Source organism: Pan troglodytes, chromosome 7 (genome assembly GCF_028858775.2).
Source record: "Pan troglodytes isolate AG18354 chromosome 7, NHGRI_mPanTro3-v2.0_pri, whole genome shotgun sequence".
In the NCBI taxonomy this organism is placed as follows: Eukaryota; Metazoa; Chordata; class Mammalia; order Primates; family Hominidae; genus Pan; species Pan troglodytes.
In genome coordinates this window covers 104,923,848-104,943,580 of record NC_072405.2, presented here as the reverse complement: position 1 = coordinate 104,943,580, position 19,733 = coordinate 104,923,848, and the positions used below count along the sequence as shown (strand labels likewise).

The 19,733-nt window shown below is 42.5% G+C and overlaps 1 protein-coding gene across 5 annotated transcripts in view; it reads right to left on the bottom strand.

Annotated features, from left to right (window-relative positions):
• DPY19L4 (dpy-19 like 4) overlaps positions 1-10,749 on the bottom strand; it is a 71,071-nt gene extending 60,322 nt beyond the window's left edge. For 2 of the 5 annotated variants that reach the window (XM_016959690.4, XM_016959689.4), the window contains exons 1-2: positions 10,593-10,716; positions 4,155-4,265 (exon numbers count right to left, since the gene is read on the bottom strand). In XM_016959690.4, coding sequence (XP_016815179.2) covers positions 4,155-4,265; positions 10,593-10,608 — 127 coding nt within the window. In that variant the 5' untranslated portion in view covers positions 10,609-10,716. Of the gene's footprint in view, positions 1-4,154; positions 4,266-10,592 lie in introns of all 5 variants that reach the window. The other 3 variants (XM_016959688.4, XM_063816415.1, XM_063816416.1) reach the window with 3 other exon arrangements.
• Between the last annotated feature and the right edge of the window lie 8,984 nt (positions 10,750-19,733).

Genomic DNA, 19,733 nt, shown 5'->3' with positions numbered 1-19,733 from the left:
ATTTTGTATTTTGAGTACAGATGGCGTTTATCCATGTTGGTCAGGCTGGTCTCGAACTCCCGACCTCAGGTGATCCCCCCGACCTCAGCCTCCCAAAGTGCTGGGATTACAGGCACGAGCCACCACGCCCAGCATTACTAAATATTTTACTTTTGTAAGGAGTCAAAGATGGAGTAGACATCAAGCTTTCAGTGTTTGGAATAAGTACATGTATTTTAGAGAAAATAAGGAGCTCTGGTTCCTGGTCTCAAACTCTTAAAATACAACCATTTTAGTTTGAAAATCGAAAAGTAAAGGATCTGACTTTAAGTTGTTAGTCACAAACCAGCCTAATCAGATAACTTCTATGTGCACCAGTCCCTTCATTTGTAAAATGGTGATCAGGCACACAAAATTAAAAACAGATTATGAAATGTCACTATCAGAATATAGAACACAGTTAAGTAATATTTAATGCACATAAAAAAGCCAATGATATGTTGAGAAAAAAATGCAGGATTCAATTTCACAAAAAGTGAAAAAAAAAACTATAAGTACATAGAAAAAAGCCACACTTATGCCAAAATTTTAAGAGTATTTATATCTACTGAAATTATGGATGCAGTTTTGTTTTTTTTTTCTCTACTTTCCACATTTTCTACCCTGAAAATATATTTTTGTAGTTGGGGAGGAAATACTATTTTGTAGTCGATATTTCTACACTATTTAATTTTCTTTCTTACGTTGTATTTTTCAAATTTTTTAACTTTTTTTTTTGTTTGTTTTTTGAGACAGAGTCTTGCTGCATCGTCCAGGCTGGAGTGCAGTGGCACGATCCTGGCTCACTGCAAACACCACTTCTCAGGCTTAAGCAATCCTCCTACCTCAGCCTCCCAAGTAGCTGGGACTACAGGCATGAACCACCACATTCTCAGCTAATTTTTTTTTTTTTTAATTTTTTTGTGGAGATGAGGTCTCACTGTATTGCCTAGGCTTAAATTTTTTTTTTTTTTTTTTTTTTTTTTGAGATGGAGTCTCCTCTGTTGCCCAGGCTGGAGTGCAGTGGCACATTCTCGGCTCACTGCAATCTCCACCTCCTGAATTCAAGCAATTCTTGTGTCTCAGCCTCCCAAGTAGCTGGGACTACAGGGGCACACCACCACACTTGGCTGATTTTTTTTTTTTTTCTAATTTTTTGTAGAGATGAGGTCTCACTATATTGCCTAAGTTTAAATTTGTGTGTGTGTGTGTTTTAAGACGGAGTCTCGCTCTGTCACCCAGGCTGGAGTGCAGTGGCACAATCTCGGCTCATTGCGACCTCCGCTTCCCAGGTTCAAGCGATTCTCCTGTCTCAGCCTCCCAAGTAGCTGGGACTACAGGTGCATGCCACCATGCCCAGCTAATTTTTTGTATTTTTTTAGTAGAGACGGGACTTCACCATGTTAGCCAGGATGGTCTCGATCTCCTGACCTCATGATCCACCTGCCTCGGCCTCCCAAAGTGCTGGGATTACAGGCTTGAGCCACCGTGCCTGGCCTCCCATTTCTTGATTTTAACTTTTATTGGTTGAAAAAGACAAACAGCTTTTTCTTTTTTTTTTTTTCTTTAAATAAAGACAGGGTCTCACTATGTTGTCCAGGACGGTCCTGAACTCCTAACCTCAAGCAATCCTCTGCCTCAGCTTCCCAAAGTGCTGGGATTACTGGCGCGAGCCACCATGCCTGGTTAATAAACTGTTCTCACTTCAACATTACAAGTCCCAGAATTTTGGGATTCTCTATTTTCTTCTTTATTCCCACCTACAAATAGTCCAATTCTATTCTAAACCCAGATCTCTTTCCTGTAGTCAAATGCAGATGTTAATAACAAAGGCACTCTAGTAACATTCTGTTTTGCAACCTCATTACCTAAAATGATAGAAAAAAAATAGTATTGTCAACTGTTCACAGGAAACAGTATTATCAAATGTTTTGTCATGACATAATATAGATCTTCATTTTTCCAGCTCCCAAATATAGTTTTCTTGCGGCCAGCCCCTCACCTAGATTTGTAGATTACCCACAGCTTTTATCTTGAGCAAATTTATATATAGGCCTCAACTTTTAGTGCAGAGCAAGCAATCTGAGAAAGCTGTTTAGCCCTTAAGGATGACACATTCTCCAAACCCATCTTTAGGTATGGTTATAGAGGAAAATGGAAGAGAAAAGATCTCCAGAGTGTAAAATCAAGGACCATGGAGAACAATGAACTGGAAAACAATTCCCCAGGAACACAATTGTGGCATAAACACAACAGATTCCTTATCCCAGAGTAAGGGGATATCCTGTCCCTGTCCAACAGTGTATACTGAGAGTGGGGGGATGTGCAGAAAAGAGTTAACACAGCAGGTCTGAGACCGCTTTCCTGAGAAAGGCCTGGTTGCAGGCGGATCACCTGAGGTCAGGAGTTGACCAGCCTGGCCAACATGGTGAAACCCCGTTTCTACTAAAAATACAAAAATTAACCAAGTGTGGTGGCACATGCCTATAATCCCAGCTACTCGGGAGGCTGAGGCACAAGAATTGCTTGAACCCAGAAGATGGAGGTTGCAGTAAGCAGAGACCGCACCATGGCACTCCTGCCTGGGTGACAGGGTGAGACTCCGTCTCAAGAGAAAAAAAGAAAAAGGAAAAAAAGAAAGCCCTGCTTGCAAGGTAGGCTCTCTTGGCTGGGATCTAGGAACTTCAATTTCAGGAGAGTTCCCACCATTCTCTAACTGATAACAGTGCCTATCCTCTTTGTACAAACAATGTAGTTTATGCTTTCTTTCTGGGAGTCAAGAATTTTGGGACATGGTAGGCAGAGGATACCCACATGACCAGCCCCCAGTAAAAACCCTGAGCACTGAGTCACTAATGAGCTTCCCTGGTAGATAAAACTTTACAAATGTCACAATTTGATGCTGAAGGAATCAGGCCCATCCTGTGTGACTCTGTTGGAGTGGAAATTTGGAAGCCTATGCCTGGTTTCTTGCAGATTTCACCAAAATAGGCCTTTTCCCTTTGCTGATTTTGTTTTATATTATTTGCTATAATAAATCATAGCTGTAGGCTGGGCACGGTGGCTTATGCCTATAATCTCAGCACTTTGAGAGGCTGTGGCAGGTGGAACACTTGAGGTCAGGAGTTCAAGACTAGACTGGCCAACATGGTGAAACCCCGTCTCTACCAAAAATACAAAAATTAGCCAGGCGTGGTGGCATGTGCCTGTAGTTCCAGCTACTGAGGAGGCTGAGGCAGGACAATCGCTTGAACCCAGAAGGTGGAGGTTGCAGTGAGCTGAGATCGTGCCACTGCACTCCAGCCTGGGTGACAGAGCGAGACTCTGTCTCAAAAATCAATCAATCAATCAATCAATCAATCATAGCTGTAAATACAACTTCATTCTGAAACTTGTGAGTCCTTCCAGCTAATAACCAAACATGGGGGTGGTCTGGGGAACCCCTGACATAAAACAGATAACCTGTCTTTTTAGTTCATAGATCTCTGGATTAGAATGAGTCATAGCTGGCCCTGATGTAGATAAGCCTTTGGGTTCAAGATTAAGGCTGTGACTAGATAAGAGAGAGTTTTAGGGTGTGGGAAAAAGTAAGTGTATTTTGTCTGAGGGAGGGAAATAAATCACAAGGACAGGGTGTGGTAAACTATATTATTATTCACAACTATTTTCTCCTTCCCTTTAAAAATCTTATATATCCCTGCCCACTACCATGTGACCTGGAACACTTCCCTGTAATCAAAGTATACTTCACATCCCATCGTCTGAATTGATTATATGACTTGCTTTGGCCAATAAAAGGTGCGTACAAGTGATAGTGTGCCAGGTCAGCAGAAACTTTAAGAGGCATTGCATGATTCTGCCTCCTCTTTTCCTACGTCACAAGAAAAATCTTTCCCAAATACGGACTATTCCTTCGCAACACATAAAACTACGACAGCCAAACTGCAGCCACAACATGTAATATTAATTAGAAATAAATGTTTGTCATAAGCCAGTGAGATTTGGGGGTTGTCCAAAACCTAGTGAAAGCTGAGCATATACTTAATCTCAAAATATGTATATTTAAAATATTGATATAAAATATACTTTCTAGTGTAAACTATTTTTGTAGTAGCACAAATTCCAAGTCAACTTACGTTTTGGAGCTCTTTCAGGAATTGGAATGTCACTGATTTTCTCTTCTTTGGCAGATTCCTTATTTTCTGAAGACTTTGGCTTTTTTCTTTGGCGCAGCTCTACAGGTGGTCCTTAAAATATTTAAGACATTATTGCAATGTGTGTATAAAATTGTTTTAATCTGTATCCTGAGCCAATTAACCTTTATTATTCTAAAGCAAAAGTACCACTAAGACCTATTAGTATCAAAGATAACCTTTTCATAATTATTTTGGCACCCCTGCAAAATTATCTTTTGTCTAAAAAAAGACAATTTAAGTTCCACTCCCCAATCTGTGTTTTGACAATCCTAATAGTAAACCAATGTGCTCTTCTCCCAAGATGATGGAATTTTCAAAATATCCCAAAATAAGTAAGCTCTTTTCCAAACTGGGGGTCAAGGTGTTATTCACCTCATAATTCTAGTTACCTTAAAGTATCAAATGCATAATTTATGGCTTAACTGTTCTTTAAAAATCAAAACATAGCCGGGCGCTGTGGCTCACGCCTGTAATCCCAGCACTTTGGGAGGCCGAGGTGGGCGGATCACGAGGTCAGGAGATCGAGACCATCCTAACATGGTGAAACCCTGTCTCTACTAAAAAAAAAAATACAAAAAAATTAGCCTGGCATGGTGGCGGGCGCCTGTAGTCCCAGCTACTTGGGAGGCTGAGGCAGGAGAATGGCGTGAACCCAGAAGGTGGAGCTTGCAGTGAGCCGAGATCGTGCCACTGCACTCCAGCCTGGGCGACAGAGCGAGACTCTATCTCAAAAAAAAAATCAAAACATAATACATTCATCATAAACTACACTTCTGTTTTTAAATAACCCTAAAAGTTCTGCAGAATTTCAGTGCTGTGTTATCATTAGCATTGTACAATCTTATAGATTTAGGTATTAGAAAATAGGCTGAACCTACAAAGATACCTATATTTGAGAAGGTCTCAAAATAATTTCCCAGGATTAGACTATCTTCCTCTTCTAGCTCCAGTTTCAGAAAATGTGATGCAGAAGTTACCTCCAAACTAGTAAACTAAACTCCAAGATGAACAGGAATGTACTATATACAATTTATACTTTTCCTCCCTAGAATTAATCATCTTGTGGGATAGATTATGATACTATAAGTACAGAGTGTTCCTGCCAAGTTATAAAGTGATACAATAATTTATCTTTCTCATGGAAGTGGAAGACAGTTTTCTTCCTTTCTCTTAGTAATAACTTCAGGCTATGAAATGTGAAAATAAACATAAAAGTCAAAGAAGGAGAAATGAATCAGTTGCTGCTGATCAGATGGATGTTCTCTAGCTTTACTGTGGAAAATGAATAAAATAAATGTATCTTAAAATAGCTTCATAGCAAACTTGTATGTTCACTAAAATATCTTTAAACACTGGCATAGTGATAAAAAAAAAAAAGCTGTACATTTAGTGGATTCAGACTGATGAATCTAATGTTTACCCATTTCTATACTACCATTTATTCTGTAGTCATGTTAAGTAGTGAAATCAATGAAAATATTTTAAAATGACATTATTAGGCCAGGTATGGTGGCTCACACCTGTAATCCCAGCACTTTGGGAGTCCAAGGTGGGTGGATCACCTGAAGTCAGGAGATCGAGAACAGCCTGGACAATATGGTGAAACCCTGTCTCTACTAAAAATAGAAAAATCAGCCGGGTGTGGTGGTGCACTCCTGTAATCCCAGCTACTCAGGAGGCTGAGGCAGGAGAATCACTTGAACCTAGTAGGTGAAGCTGCAGTGACCCGAGATCGCGCTACTGCACTCTAGCCTGGTGACAGAGGGAGACTCCGTCTCAAAAACAAAACGAAACAAAACAAAAAAAAAACAAAAAATGACATTATTAGAAAAACATACCCCAGACTTTGAGTATTTCTGTATATAAATCTAGGTCAATTAGTAAATATTACTATATTCCTTCCTCATTATGCCTCTTTAATATTCCCCTGCTCTAGGTTAAAGTAAAAGTTAGAAGCAGTCAACAAGAACACATATTTATGCAAAATCAAATATAAGTCTTCAAAAGCAAATTATTGTTTTTAATTTTATTTTAAAAGAATACAAGGGGAAGATATAACTACAAGAACTTTCCTTTGCAGATACACCTGCATGATTAATCACGTAATAGCATTGGACTTTAAAACATTTAATTGGATAATTTCAGAAGTCAAATTAACAAATCTATTGAGATAGTCAACAAATATACTATATGTGACCAATGGGCTAGGTAGGTGGGTCTTTTCCATTAGAGTCTAAAAATACACACTTAGTGATAATTTGGGAGGGGAATAGTCACATAAAATGAGTTCTTACAAAAAATTATCATTTTCCTTTTTAAAAATGTTCTTTATCAAATAAATCGCTTTACAGGACTTTAATTAAACATGTTCTCTTTGTGTCCATAAATGATTTTTGTTTATAAAAGTACAACTTACACAAAAATTTTACATAGATTTTCAAGTAATTTATGAAGTATACAAATCTCAACAATCATCTCTCAAGAACTTATATTAGCAATGATCAAGGACCATACAAATATGTAATCTATAAAAGATCTATAATATTATATTTTCCTGATTCTAAGATGCCATACGTTTGAAGATACTACTTAATAGGTTTTTCAAGGGGAAAAAAAACCACAGTGTCATACTGAATGCGTGCACTGATTTTAAGACATATCAATTTTAGTGGCATTAAACTGTAAGAGCCAAAAGTACGACTCGATAAATACAGTATTCATTTTAGCTCATCTCTTCAACCTTATCCCTAAAGCTAACTTTTCATATAATTTCATAATGGAAAAACAAAGTCACACATCTCTAGGTGGAAAAAAAGCAAAGGCCAAAGCAATGGACAAATGAGATTATCAGTTCTGACAGGAAAGCTCTGCGATGTAATTCAGGTTTCCTTTTCACTATCTTTTTTTTTTTTTTTTGAGACGGAGTTTCACTCTTTTTGCCCAGGCTGCAGTGCAGTGGTGCCATCCCGGCTCACTACAACCTCCGCCTCCCGGGTTCAAGCAATTCTCCTACCTCAGCCTTCCGAGTAGCTGGGATTACAGGCATCCGCCACTACGCCCAGCTAATTTTTTGTATTTTTAGTAGAGACAGGGGTTTCATCATGTTGGCCAGGCTGGCCTCAAACTCCTGACCTCGTGATTCGCCCGCCTCGGCCTCCCAAAGTGCTGGGATTACAGGCGTGAGCCACCACGCCCGGCCACTCCTTTTCACTATCTGATATTTTTAGCATTGTAAAGAAAAAGTCAAACTAAATGAAGATGATTACACATCCACAAAAGTAACCTGCTATTTCAGACTTCAGTCCAGTCATCTTCATATGAAACAGTAGGGCTACAAACAGACTTTCAAATGTCCATCCAGGCTAGACATAGCAGTTTCCAAGTGAAATGTTAATACTGCTCTACTCAAGGTTGTCACTTCTTTCTTTGTTCTAACATTGCTTTCAGAAAGCATAAATATAAACACCCTGGCCCTCTATTGCATCAAGGAAGACATTTTTTTAAAGACCAGATTCCCAGAATATTTACTTGGACAATGAAGAGGATCCAAGTGAATGTGAATGGTAAGCAAGATGGGACGCGGAGAACACCTGGATACAAGTAAAATACACAGACTATTTAGTCTAATTTTAACACAGCGAACAAAAGATAATACGGATTCTGGGGGAAAAAAAGTATAGAGTGACAAATAAACATAAAACACTCAGAATGCCTGGCACATAGACAGACAGGTTTGCTATATGTATTATTATTACTAGCATTATAATAAATGAAAATTTACTCATTCATTGTTGACTATTATATCCTTGCAACTAATAGGGTATGAATACAAATATTTACGGAATTAAAAATGTGTTGAATAAAGCAATATTTTAATAAATTACAACCCATTAATTGTCCCATATAAGATGTATTTAACTGCTTTTGAATTATATGTAATTCTACAACCAAAAATCATTTATCATTTTATTTATTTTATTTTTGAGAGGGAGTCTCACTCTGTCACCCAGGCTGGAGTGCAGTGGGGCGATCTCGTCTCACTGCAACCTCGGCCTCCCGGGTTCCATCGATTCTCTTGCCTCAGCCTCCCGGGTAGCTGGGACTATTGGCATGCGCCACCACGCCCGGCTAACTTTTGTATTTTTTAGTAGAGACAGGGTTTCACCATATTGGCCAGGCTGGTCTCGAACTCCTGACCTCGTGATCCGCCCACCTTGGCCTCCCAAAGTGTTAGGATTACAGGCGTGAGCCACCGTGCCCGGCCTTAATTTTATTTTTTTTAAGATGGAGTCTCGCTCTGTCACCCAGGCTGGATGCAATGGTGCAATCTTGGCTCACTGCAACCTCCGCCTCCCGGGTTCAAGTGATTCTCCTACCTCAGCCTCCTGAGTAGCTGGGACTACAGACACTTGCCACTCCACCCGGCTAATTTTTGTATTTTTAGTAGAGATGGGGTTTCACTGTGTGAGCCAGGCTGGTCTCGAACTTCTGACTTCAAGTGATCCACTCGCCTTGGCCTCCCAAAGTGCTGGGACTACAGGCATGAGCCATCATGCCCCGCCCATTTATCATTTTATATCACGTAAGTAAAATTTACAAAACGGTACAATCTTTTAATATTGGCTCCACAGATCTATTTAAGTACAACCATAGTCTAAAATAATTTTTCATTTTGCATGATGTATTAAAGACTTTCAGTATTGTAGTATTGATTTTTTAATGCAGTCTTAACTTTTTTAATGCTTTAAGTTAAGCATGAATGTACTCATAGGAACCTACAAGTTAGTATATCAACCTACCCCCATAAATATGCAATTAGAAAAGAAAAATACATCAAGAAATATTTCAAATGATGATATACTGTAACCACAGACAGAACCAAGTAAACAAATGGAATTACATTCTTTCTCACCAACGACAAATAGCTTTGTTTTTGAAGCTGTTTTTAGTTAGAATGTCTTAAATTCAGACCAGCTTTAACACTCTGAAAACTCAATGGAAACAAATATGAACCAAGCCTGCACAGGGACAGGTCAGCAAGTCACACATCAGTAAACACTTCTTACGCTTAATTTTTAAAAACTGCTTTCCGCTGAATCCTTTAAACTCCTTCCTTGCACTCTTGATTCAGAAAGGCTTGAGTCGGCTGGACCCGTGGCTCACGCCTGTAATCCCAGCACTCTGGGAGGCCGAGGTGGGCGGATCACCTGAGGTCAGAAGTTCAAGACCAGCCAGACCAACATGGAGAAACCCCGTCTCTACTCAAAATATAAAATTAACCGGGTGTGATGGCGCATGCCTGTAATCCCAGCTACTAGGGAGGCTGAGGCAGGAGAATCGCTTGAATCCAGGAAGCGGAGGTTGCGGTGAACCGAGATCGCGCCTTTGCACTCCAGACTGGGCAACAAGAACGAAACTCCGTTTCAAAAAAAAAAAAAAGGCGGGGGGGGCTTGAGTCTAAATTAGATCAATTTACTATCACATCCACAGCTCCACTCATAAGGTAAAAAGTTGTGTTTTCCACCAGAAGGCAAAAATCTAATTGCTTCTCACTTCCTGAAACTAGTAGGGGTTATCATGAAGTTACTATGCCATGAGTATTCCTTGTATTGTTTATCACTAACCGATAAGTTTCATCTAACTTCCCATTTTTGTCTCATACTTATCATTTTCTATAAATAAAATACTGCTGAATGAATTACTTATCTTAGCATTGATCCTGAAGGCGGCATGGAAACCTTTCTCCAGCTCACCCACTTTGACCCTCAAAGGCCTCCTGGCCTCATCATCTCCCAAAACTATAATACTTAGATGGCTCTGCTCTTTACCATTTTCCCCTGAACCTAAGTGAACTTGGCTTTCTTCAGTTTCTGCGTGTTCGCCCATTCCTAATTAATCTTGCCATGTTTATCCCAAATCCCTGCCTCTTTATTCCCGTGGTGAATGTTCCCTCGCCCCCTGTGCCTCTGGGTTTGTCAATATCCACAGCCCTTTAAAAATCGCATTCCAAATATGCACTCAGTACCTAAACCTGCATTTTCGAAACCCAACTGCGCCTCCCACTTCACCAAGAATCTGCTCAGGACCCTCCCTCCCTCCCAACCACTCCCGGCACAGCTTTCTCTCTTGCTACGGATTCCCAACTTTCAGCTCCACCTTTGCTTCCCAATTCGGCCGACAAAACTTCGGGCCATTTGCTCCGCTCTCCTGAATTTCTCCGCAGCCCTCTCCTGGGCGCCGCGCTCCTTCCCGCCCTCCCCGCGCGGCCGCCACCGCGACCGCGGCCACCAGCAGCTCCAACCCAGACCTCCAGCGCCCCCGCCCCTCCTTCCCGAGACCACTGGCAGCCGTTGGCGCGCTGGACCCCGCTGCAGTCACCTTCTTCCTCCGCCATCGTTTCTGCGGAGGCTAGGGCGCCCTGCGGCTCCCGCGCGGCCCGGACTCTCCCTCCCTCCGCGTCGCCGAACCCCTCGGCCACCGGGGGCCCGCTCCTGGCCGCCGCGCCCCCACTTCCTGACCCACCCCCCTCCGGTGTCGCTGCCAACCGCGTCCCCGCAGGCGGCCCGGGAACCAGAGTGTTGGGAGAGGGGAGCGGCCGGAGCGTTTCGCTGGGGCGCCGGGGCCTGCGCGGGCAGGAAGGAGACTCCACGCCGGGGGTGCCGCCCACAGCAGTAGCTCCTGGCCGCCGCCTCCCCTGGAAAGCGAGACTGGTGGGTCTCGCTGCAGCCCCGCCCCTCGTCCTACTCGTCCCAAAAAGTGAGGGCATGCTTTCCGCCACTTTTGTGACTCCGCGACTTAGCGAGTCAGAGACGATCATCAGCGATACCTCCCAGGTCCAGCCTCCATTCCCGACCCATTTTACAGGGAGGAAACTCAGATCTAATGTGGTGGAAGTCACAAAGCCGGTCAGAGGCAGAAGTGGAACCCGGTGCTCCAGAACTGCCATCGCTGCCTGCGTTCTCGCTGGGATTTCAGAGTGCAGCAGCAAAACGTTCTCAGTTGGCGCTTTGGTTTCGTAGGCCACTTGACCATTACAAGAAAGAAGCTTGTGCTTGGAACTTGTTTTAAATCACCAAAACTGGTTTAGCAAATATGTTGTATTTCATGATATTCTGGGGGGGGGGGGGCGGGGGGAGATAATACAATGGTCTGGGGTAGAGCAGTGTGCAATTAGATATTACACAGCAATAGGGAATAATTTTAATTTGTTAAACTGTGTTTAACTTTCATCATATCTAGCATTCTTCAACAAACACCGGGATCTTTTCCCCAACAGTACTCAGAAGTAAATTTAGTGAATGAAATATACCCATTTTAGATCGGGAGAAACAGGCACGAGAATTCACTGAAGTCATGGGGTAATTATGGACACCCCATTATTAGCAGGCAGCAAGATTCTCCTAATAGCACCTTTAAGTTAGGATATTTGGGGAGAAGCTATCATTTTTCAGTGATGTGCAGAAACGGTTCCAGGAACTTTTTTTTTTTTTTTTTGAGACAGAGTCTCGCTCTGTCGCCCAGGCTGGAATGCAATGACTCGATCTAGGTTCACTGCAACCTCCGCCTCCTGGGTTAAAGCGATTTTCGTGCCTCGGCCTTCCCAGTAGCTGGGACTACAGGCGCAAGCCACCACTTAATTTTCATATTTTTAGTAGAGATGGGATTTCACCATGTTGGTTGGCCAGGCTAGTCTCCAACTCCTGGCCTCAAGTGATCCGCCCACCTTGGCCCCCCAAAGTGCTGGGTTTACAGGTGCCCACCACCACGCCCGGATAATTTTTTGTACTTTTAGTAGAGAAGTGGAGGGGTGTGGTTTCACCATGTTGCCCAGGCTGGTCTTGAAATCCTGACCTCAAGTGATCCACCGGCCTCAGCCCCACAAAGTGCTGGGATTACAGGCATGAGCTACCACGCGGGGCCTCCAGGAACTCTTTTTATGTCTGGTTCCCTGTAAAGATGTTTTTTGCCTTAAAACAACACTTTACCAGGAGTTAGAAACAGTGGACCAGAAAAGGCCTGGTGCCAGAGCCAAGAGAGCACAGAATATAAGGACCCTGAAAACCACAGGATATGGTAGGGTCCCTGGACATGAGCAACAGTACCTGAGTATGCTGCTTATCAGATCAGCTGACTGAAAGAGCTGCACCTCTTGGAAAACATATAGTAGCTATTGAGGTCTGCTGTTTTCTAAGTCTAGAGTCTTAATATCCTACAGTTTCTTCACGGTCACCTCAAGTTGACTAATGGACTAAATTTTAAGTTTGCCTGACCTCTACAATAACAGGGGAAAGAAAAATGATAGAAAAAAAAATAGCTTCTTAAAATAACAAATGGAAATATAAGATAGAGATAATTATGCCCTAGTAGAAACATTCTTCTCTTGAACCCTAAAAACCCACATTAGGGCCGGGCACCATGGCTCATGCCTGTAATCCCAACACTTTGGGAGGTTGAGGCAGGTGGATCACCTGAGGTCAGGAGTTCGAGACCAGCCTGACCAACATGGAGAAACCCCATCTCTGCTAAAAATACAAAATTAGCTGGGCGTGGTGGCGCATGCCTGTAATCCCAGCTACTCGGGAGGCTGAGGCAGGAGAATCGCTTGAACCTGGGAGGTGGAGGTTGCGGTGAGCCGAGATCATGCCATTGCATTCCAGCCTGGGCAACAAGAGCGAAACTCCATCACACAAAACAAACAAACAAAAAACACATAAGGATAATGAGAGTGAAGCATCTTATTCTCAAACCAGTGTAATCTTACTGTGAGAAAAATAGGCTGTTTTTATTAAAAATCTATATTTCATTCAAGAAGAATGGAACCTGAACTACTCAAGATGTTGCCTTGCAGCAGGCATTACAGCTGAGTTTTCAGTAGGCCATTTCCTAATTCCTAAGGCCAGCTGTTTCCAGATGGCTAGTGGACATATGGTCTTAAGATGATTTCAGACGATACTCTGATTGTTTTATCACTGCAAAACCATGGGCTGCTAGTTTCTTATGCAAGATGTGAAGGAGCATTTCATTACATTTTGCCTCACCCTGACCAGTCCTAAAGAACCCAAATTTTCCCAAATTGTCTTTTACTTATGAGCTATTCAAAGAGCCGTGTGATTTTCTGCCTTCTCTAGAAGTTTGAGGACCTCTTCTCTATGCAATGGATATTTTAAGGACATAATGTGAAATGTTCTTTGTTTTAAAAAGTTAAGTCTTTAGCAAATGTAGTTTAGGAGGCTTTTATAGTAAACTGAGTAAGAAAATAAAGGCCTGGTATGAGGCAATGAAAATAAAAATGTTCAAAGAGAATGAATTCAAAAGATGCTGGAAATGAAATCTACAGGGCCTGATGACAAATTGGATGTGATAAATGATGAGTCGAACATGATTTCTGATATTTCCATCTTGAAATTAATCATGTGCTTTCTATGTTCCCAGGAAAAAGTGCTGCCAAGATATAAGAACAATATAAAACAAAAGGCCTTAAAACTTCTCTACTTGAAACCAAAAAAATACATGCAGTCTATTTTTAAAACATTCTTCTGAGGCTGATCGAGGTGGCTCATGCCTGTAATCCCCAGCTTTTTGGGAGGCCAAGGCCGGCAGATTGCTTGAGCCCAGGAGTTCAAGACCAGCCTTGGCAACATGGTGAAGCCCCGCCACTACTAAAAAATACAAAAAATAGCTGGGCATGGTGGCGTGCACCTGTAGTTCCAGCTACCTGGGAGGCTGAGGTGGGAGGATCACCTGAGCCAAAGAGGTTGAGGCTGCAGTGAGCTGTGATCAAGCCACTGCACTCAAGCCTGGCTGAGAATGAGACCCTCTCAAAAAAACAACAGCAGCAAAAAAACAAAAAACAAGAAACATTATTCTGGCACATGCTTCACCTCATTAGTAGTAAAAGAACATAATTAGTTAGAAATCCTTGTGTCGGTTCAGCTTCTATGAAAGATATGGAATTGTGTTTCATTTTTATTATGTAATAAAATATTAATTATCTGTTGATTAAAATCTTTTTTTTTTTTTTGAGACGGAGTCTCACTCTCTCATCTAGGTTGGAGTGCAGTGGTTCGATCTCGGCTCACTGCAACCTCTGCCTCCCGGGTTCAAGCAATTCTCCTGTCCCAGCCTTCCGAGTAGCTGGGACTACAGGCGCCTGTCACCACGCCCAGCTAAGTTTTTTCTATTTTTAGTAGAGATGGGGTTCACCTGTCCCAGCCTCCTGAGTAGCTGGGACTACAGGTGCCTGTCACCACTCCCAGCTAAGTTTTTTCTATTTTTAGTAGAGATGGGGTTCACCACGTTGGTCAGGCTTGTCTCGAACTCCTGACCTCAGGTGATCCGCCCACCTTGGGCTCCCAAGTGGCTCCTGCCTGTAATCCCGGTGGCTCATGCCTGTAATACCAGCATTTTGGGAGGCGGAGGCGGGCGGATCACCTGAGGTCAGGAGTTCAAGACCAGCCTAGCCAACATGGCGAAACCCCGTCCCTACTAAAAATAAAAAAATTAGCTGGGCGTCATGGCAGACGCTTGTAGTCCCAGCTACTCGGGATGCTGAGGCAGGAGAATCGCTTGAACCCGGGAGGCGGAGGCTTCAGTGAGCCAAGATCGTACCACTGCACTCCAGCCTGGGTGACAGAGCAAGACTCTGTCTCAAAAAAAAAAAAAAAAAAAAAAAAGGCCAAGCACGGTGGCTCACACCTGTAATCCCAGAAATTTGGGAGGCCGAGGTGGGCGGATCACCTGAGGTCAGGAGTTCAAGACCAGCCTGGCCAACATGGTGTAACCCTGTCTCTACAAAAAAACACAAGAATTACCTGGGCGTGGTGTGAGTGCCTGTAGTCCCCGCTGCTCAGGAAACTGAGGCAGGAGAATCTCTTGAACCTGGGAGGCGGAGGTTACAGTGAGCCAAAATATGCCACTGCACTCCAGCCTGGGTAACAGAGCAAGACTCCATCTCAAAAAAAAAAAAAAAAAAGCATTCTATTTAAATATTCTTGAATTGGATATATTAGATGTTTTAGGACATTTTCTTTATTTCTTTTTTTTTGAAATAGGGTCTCATTTTGTTGTCAAGGCTGGAGTGCACATGTGCAATCATGGCTCACTGTAGCCTTGACCTCCCAGGCTCAGGTGATCCTCCCACCTCAGCCTCCCAAGTAGCTGGGACTACAGACACACGCCACCACGCCCAGCTAATTCTTCTGCGTATGTGTGTGTGTGTGTGTGTATTTTTCTGAATATAGATATATTCTGTGTGTGTATATATAAAATATACATATATACGTATATAAAATATACGTATATACATTATATATATATATATATTTGTAGAGACATGGTTTCACCATGTTGCCCAGGCTGGTCTTGAACTCTTGGGCTCAAGCAATCCACCCTCCTTGGCCTCCCAAAGTGCTGGAATTAGAGGCATGAGCCACTGCACCTGGTCAGGACTTTTTTTGAAAAACAAATTTTCTTATAGTTAAAAACTACTCTAGGTAGAGATTTTTGATCAACTTGGTCATATGAAGCAATACTCATAAAGCAAAACATCATTGGAACTAAGTGGCCTGTTATCAACTAAGTTTGTCCCAGGCAAAGAAAACATAGGTTGCTGACTTTGTACCAAGACTCTTGCCTCTCTTCTTTCAGATAGTAAGCCCTTTAAATATTTGTGAATTATATTAGGGTTTCCAGATAAAAAATTCAGGACACTTTAGTATGAGCATGTCCCATGCAATATTTGGGACATGCTTATACCAAAAATGATTTGTTATTTATCTGAAAGTTCTGTGTAATTGAATATCCTGGGTTTTGTTTTGGTTTGGTATTTTGTTTTTGCTAACTCAAACAACCCTATTTATAGAGATTGAGACTGCCACATTAGAAGACACCTGCTATTAATTGCACTTAGGCCTTCTTGGTATGTGTAAATGGTGGATTAAATACTTTCTTATTTTGAAAAAGGGATGCAATTGGATAGCAGGTGGACTCTGAGTACCTCAATTCAGTTAATTCAGAAAAAAATCTGCTATTCCTAAAGCGCTGACAGATGAAGTTGTTTCTGCTGTTTTTCCACCCTACAAAGAGCTTAGGCCAGACCTGGATGCTCAGGCCAGATCCAGTGCAGTCCTGGAGCTGTCCCTGAAGTACTCTTCAGCCAGACAGCCACTGCAGATCATTTACTAGGCATGTCCAGACTGATGCATCGAGGATGCATCACATTCCAAATTGTAGGTATCTTAAAAGCAAAGGAGCACGATGATTTTTGGGAAAAAAAGTTTTCTACCAAATTTGTGACATCACTATAAAAATGTATGTGTATAGAGGGGAACAACACACACTGGGACCTTTCAGAGGGCGGAGGGTGGGAGGAGGGAGAGGATCAGGAAAAATAACTAATGGGTACTAAGATAAATACCTGGGTGATGAAATAATCTGTACAACAAACCCCCATGACACAAGTTTACCTGTGTTACAAACCTGCACTTGTACCCCTGAACTTAAAAGTTAAAAAAAAAGTATGTGTAACATGGAAACTACTATGACATTTCTTTTTCTTTTTTTAAATACAGTAAAGGCTGGCTCAAGTGCCGTGGTGTTCACAACTAATCACAACCAGTTACAGATTTGTTTCTTCTCCATTCACACTGCTTCACTTGACCAGTCTAAAATAAATACAGTTAAAAAACATCAATTTCCCATCAATTATAATATGATTTAAAAACAGAACAAATTTTAAATCCTGTTAGAATCCTGGATGGCACCTTGGCTGAGAATAGAAACCTGAAAAGCCAACAGCATGATGTGCCCAGTAGATGGCAGACGCAGCCAAAATCATAATGTAGAGGTACATTTCATACCAAACTGTCTTCTTTGTGCACTTCAGTGAAAAAGTGACTCTTTGAATTTATATTCCCATGTAAACGCATACCACTAATAATTAGATTACCACTAACATTTAAACAATTAACAAAATGGTGCTAAAGAAACATAATATTGGCCGGGTGCGGTGGCTCATGCCTGTAATCCCATCACTTTGGGAGGCTGAGGCAGGTGGATCACCTGAGGTCAGGAGTTCGGGACCAGCCTGGCCAAAATGGTAAAACCCCCTCCCCACTAAGAGTACAAAAAATTAGCCAGGCGTGGTGGTGGGCGCCTGTAATCCCAGCTACTCCAGAGGCTGAGGCAGAATTGCTTGAAGCCGGGAGGCAGAGGTTGCAGTGAGCTGAGATCGTGCCATTGCACTCCAGCCTGGGCAACAAGAATGAAACTCCCTCTCAAAAAAAAAAAAGAAAAAAAAGACTGAAACATACTATTTGCTATTTAGCAACATTTACATTTATAAAAATTCTTTAAAAAAAAAAACATATAGAATCGGCCAGGCGCGGTAAAACAACAACAACAACAACAACAACATATAGAATCGGCAGGGTGTGGTGGCTCACGCCTGTAATCCCAGCACTTTGGGAGGCTGGGGCAAATGGATCAGGAGGTCAGGAGTTCGAGACCAGCCTGGCCAACATAGTGAAACCCTGTCTCTACTAAAAATACAAAAATTAGCTGGGCTTGGTGGCACATGCCTGTAGTCCCAGCTACCCAGGAGGCTAAGGCAGGATAAATGGCTTGAACCTGGGAGGCAGAGGTTGCAGTGAGCCGAGATTGGGCCACTGCACTCCAGCCTGGGCAACAGAGTGAGACTCTGTCTAAAGAAAAAAAAAAAAAAAAATATATATATATATATATAAAATCGCATTAGTTTCCACATGAAGGTATAAATATAAATTTATTAATTCAGCAAATATTGTATATATCTTAAGCACTGACTAGTCACTAGTGAGGAACAAGAAACACACTGCCATTAACAATATGGGAAGCTGGTTACAGGGAGACCTTACTGTGAGCCTATTTCATCAGGAAACGTCTTCCTTAGGAAGATTTCTGTTTGTTTGTTTGTTTGTTTGTTTGTTTTGAGACGGAGTCTTGCTCTGTTGCCCAGGCTGGAGTGCAGTGTCACGATCTTGGTTTACTGCAACCTCCGGCTCCCAGGTTCAAGAAATTCTCCTGCCTCAGCCTCCAGGGTAGCTGGGATTTCAGGCGCTCACCACCACGCACAGATAATTTTTCTATTTTTAGTAGAGACAGGGTTTCACTATTTGGCCAAGATGGTCTCGAACTCCTGACATCAAATGATCCTCCTGCCTCGGCCTCCCAAAGTGCTGGGATTACAGGGATGAGCCACCGCATCTGCCCAGGAAGATAAGATTTCTAAGTGGGCAACAGTTAAGAGAGAGATAGCAGAAAAAAATGTTTCAGATAGAGGAAACAGACAAAGGTGTATCACTCCCACACAAACAATTGGAAAATGCATCACAGAATATAGAGCATGAGGGGAAAAAGTGCCTTGCAAGAAAGCAACAGAGGAAGGCTGGAATCAGCTTATGCAATGTCATGCGGGATGTACATGTATGGCTTTTTCCCACAGCAAATGGGAAGCTATTAAAAGGTTCCAAGAGCACATGATCAGATCTGTGTTTTTAATTTTAAAAACTATTTAAAACATACTGCCAATAGACAGGAACAAAATTTGATGCATGGAGTTCAATATTAAGGCAAAACATGGGTGAGATACTATTGTCTAGGATGTTGAAGGAGAGGAGGTTAAGAATGACCTCCTGGGCTGGGCGCCGTGGCTCACGCCTATAATCCTAGCACTTTGGGAGGCAGAGAGGGGTGGATCACCTGAGGTAAGGAGTTCGAGACCAGCCTGGCCAACATGATGAAACCCCGTCTCTACTAAAAATACAAAAACCAGCCAAGTGTGGTGGCAGGTGCCTGTAATCCCAGCTACTCAGGAGGCTGAGGCAGGAGAATCGCTTGAACCCGGGAGGCAGAGGTTGCAGTGAGCTGAGGTAGCACCACTGCACTCCAGCCTGGGTGACAGAGTGAGACTCTGTCTCAAATAATAATAATAATAATAATAATAATAATAATAATAAAGAATGACCTCCTGGGCCAGGTGCAGTGGTTCATGCCTGTAATCCCAGCACTTTGGGAGGCTGAGGCGGGTGAATCACCTATGGTCAGGAGTTTGAGACCAGCCTGGCCAACATGGTGAAACCCCATCTCTACTAAAAATACAAAAATTAGCTAGACGTGGTGGCATGCACCTGTAATCCCAGCTACTCCGGAGGCTGAGGCAGGAGAATCACTTGAACCTGGTAGGCAGAGGGTGCAGTGAGCCGAGATCGCGGCACCGTACTACAGCCTGGGCTACAGATGGAGACTCCGTCTCCAAAAAAAAAAAAAAAAGAATGATCTCCTTAAGACCTGGCAGTATATGGTGCTGGTTAGTGAAGTAAAAAGAACCCAGAAAGCAGCAGGATTTTGGATGTGGCAAGATAAGTTCCATTTTAAGCATGTTGGGTTTGAAATGCGTGGGACACATCCAGATGGAAATGTCCATTACAGTGCTGGGTAGAGGAGTCTATAGATCCACAGAGGAGTGTGGTAATAAATGAATGA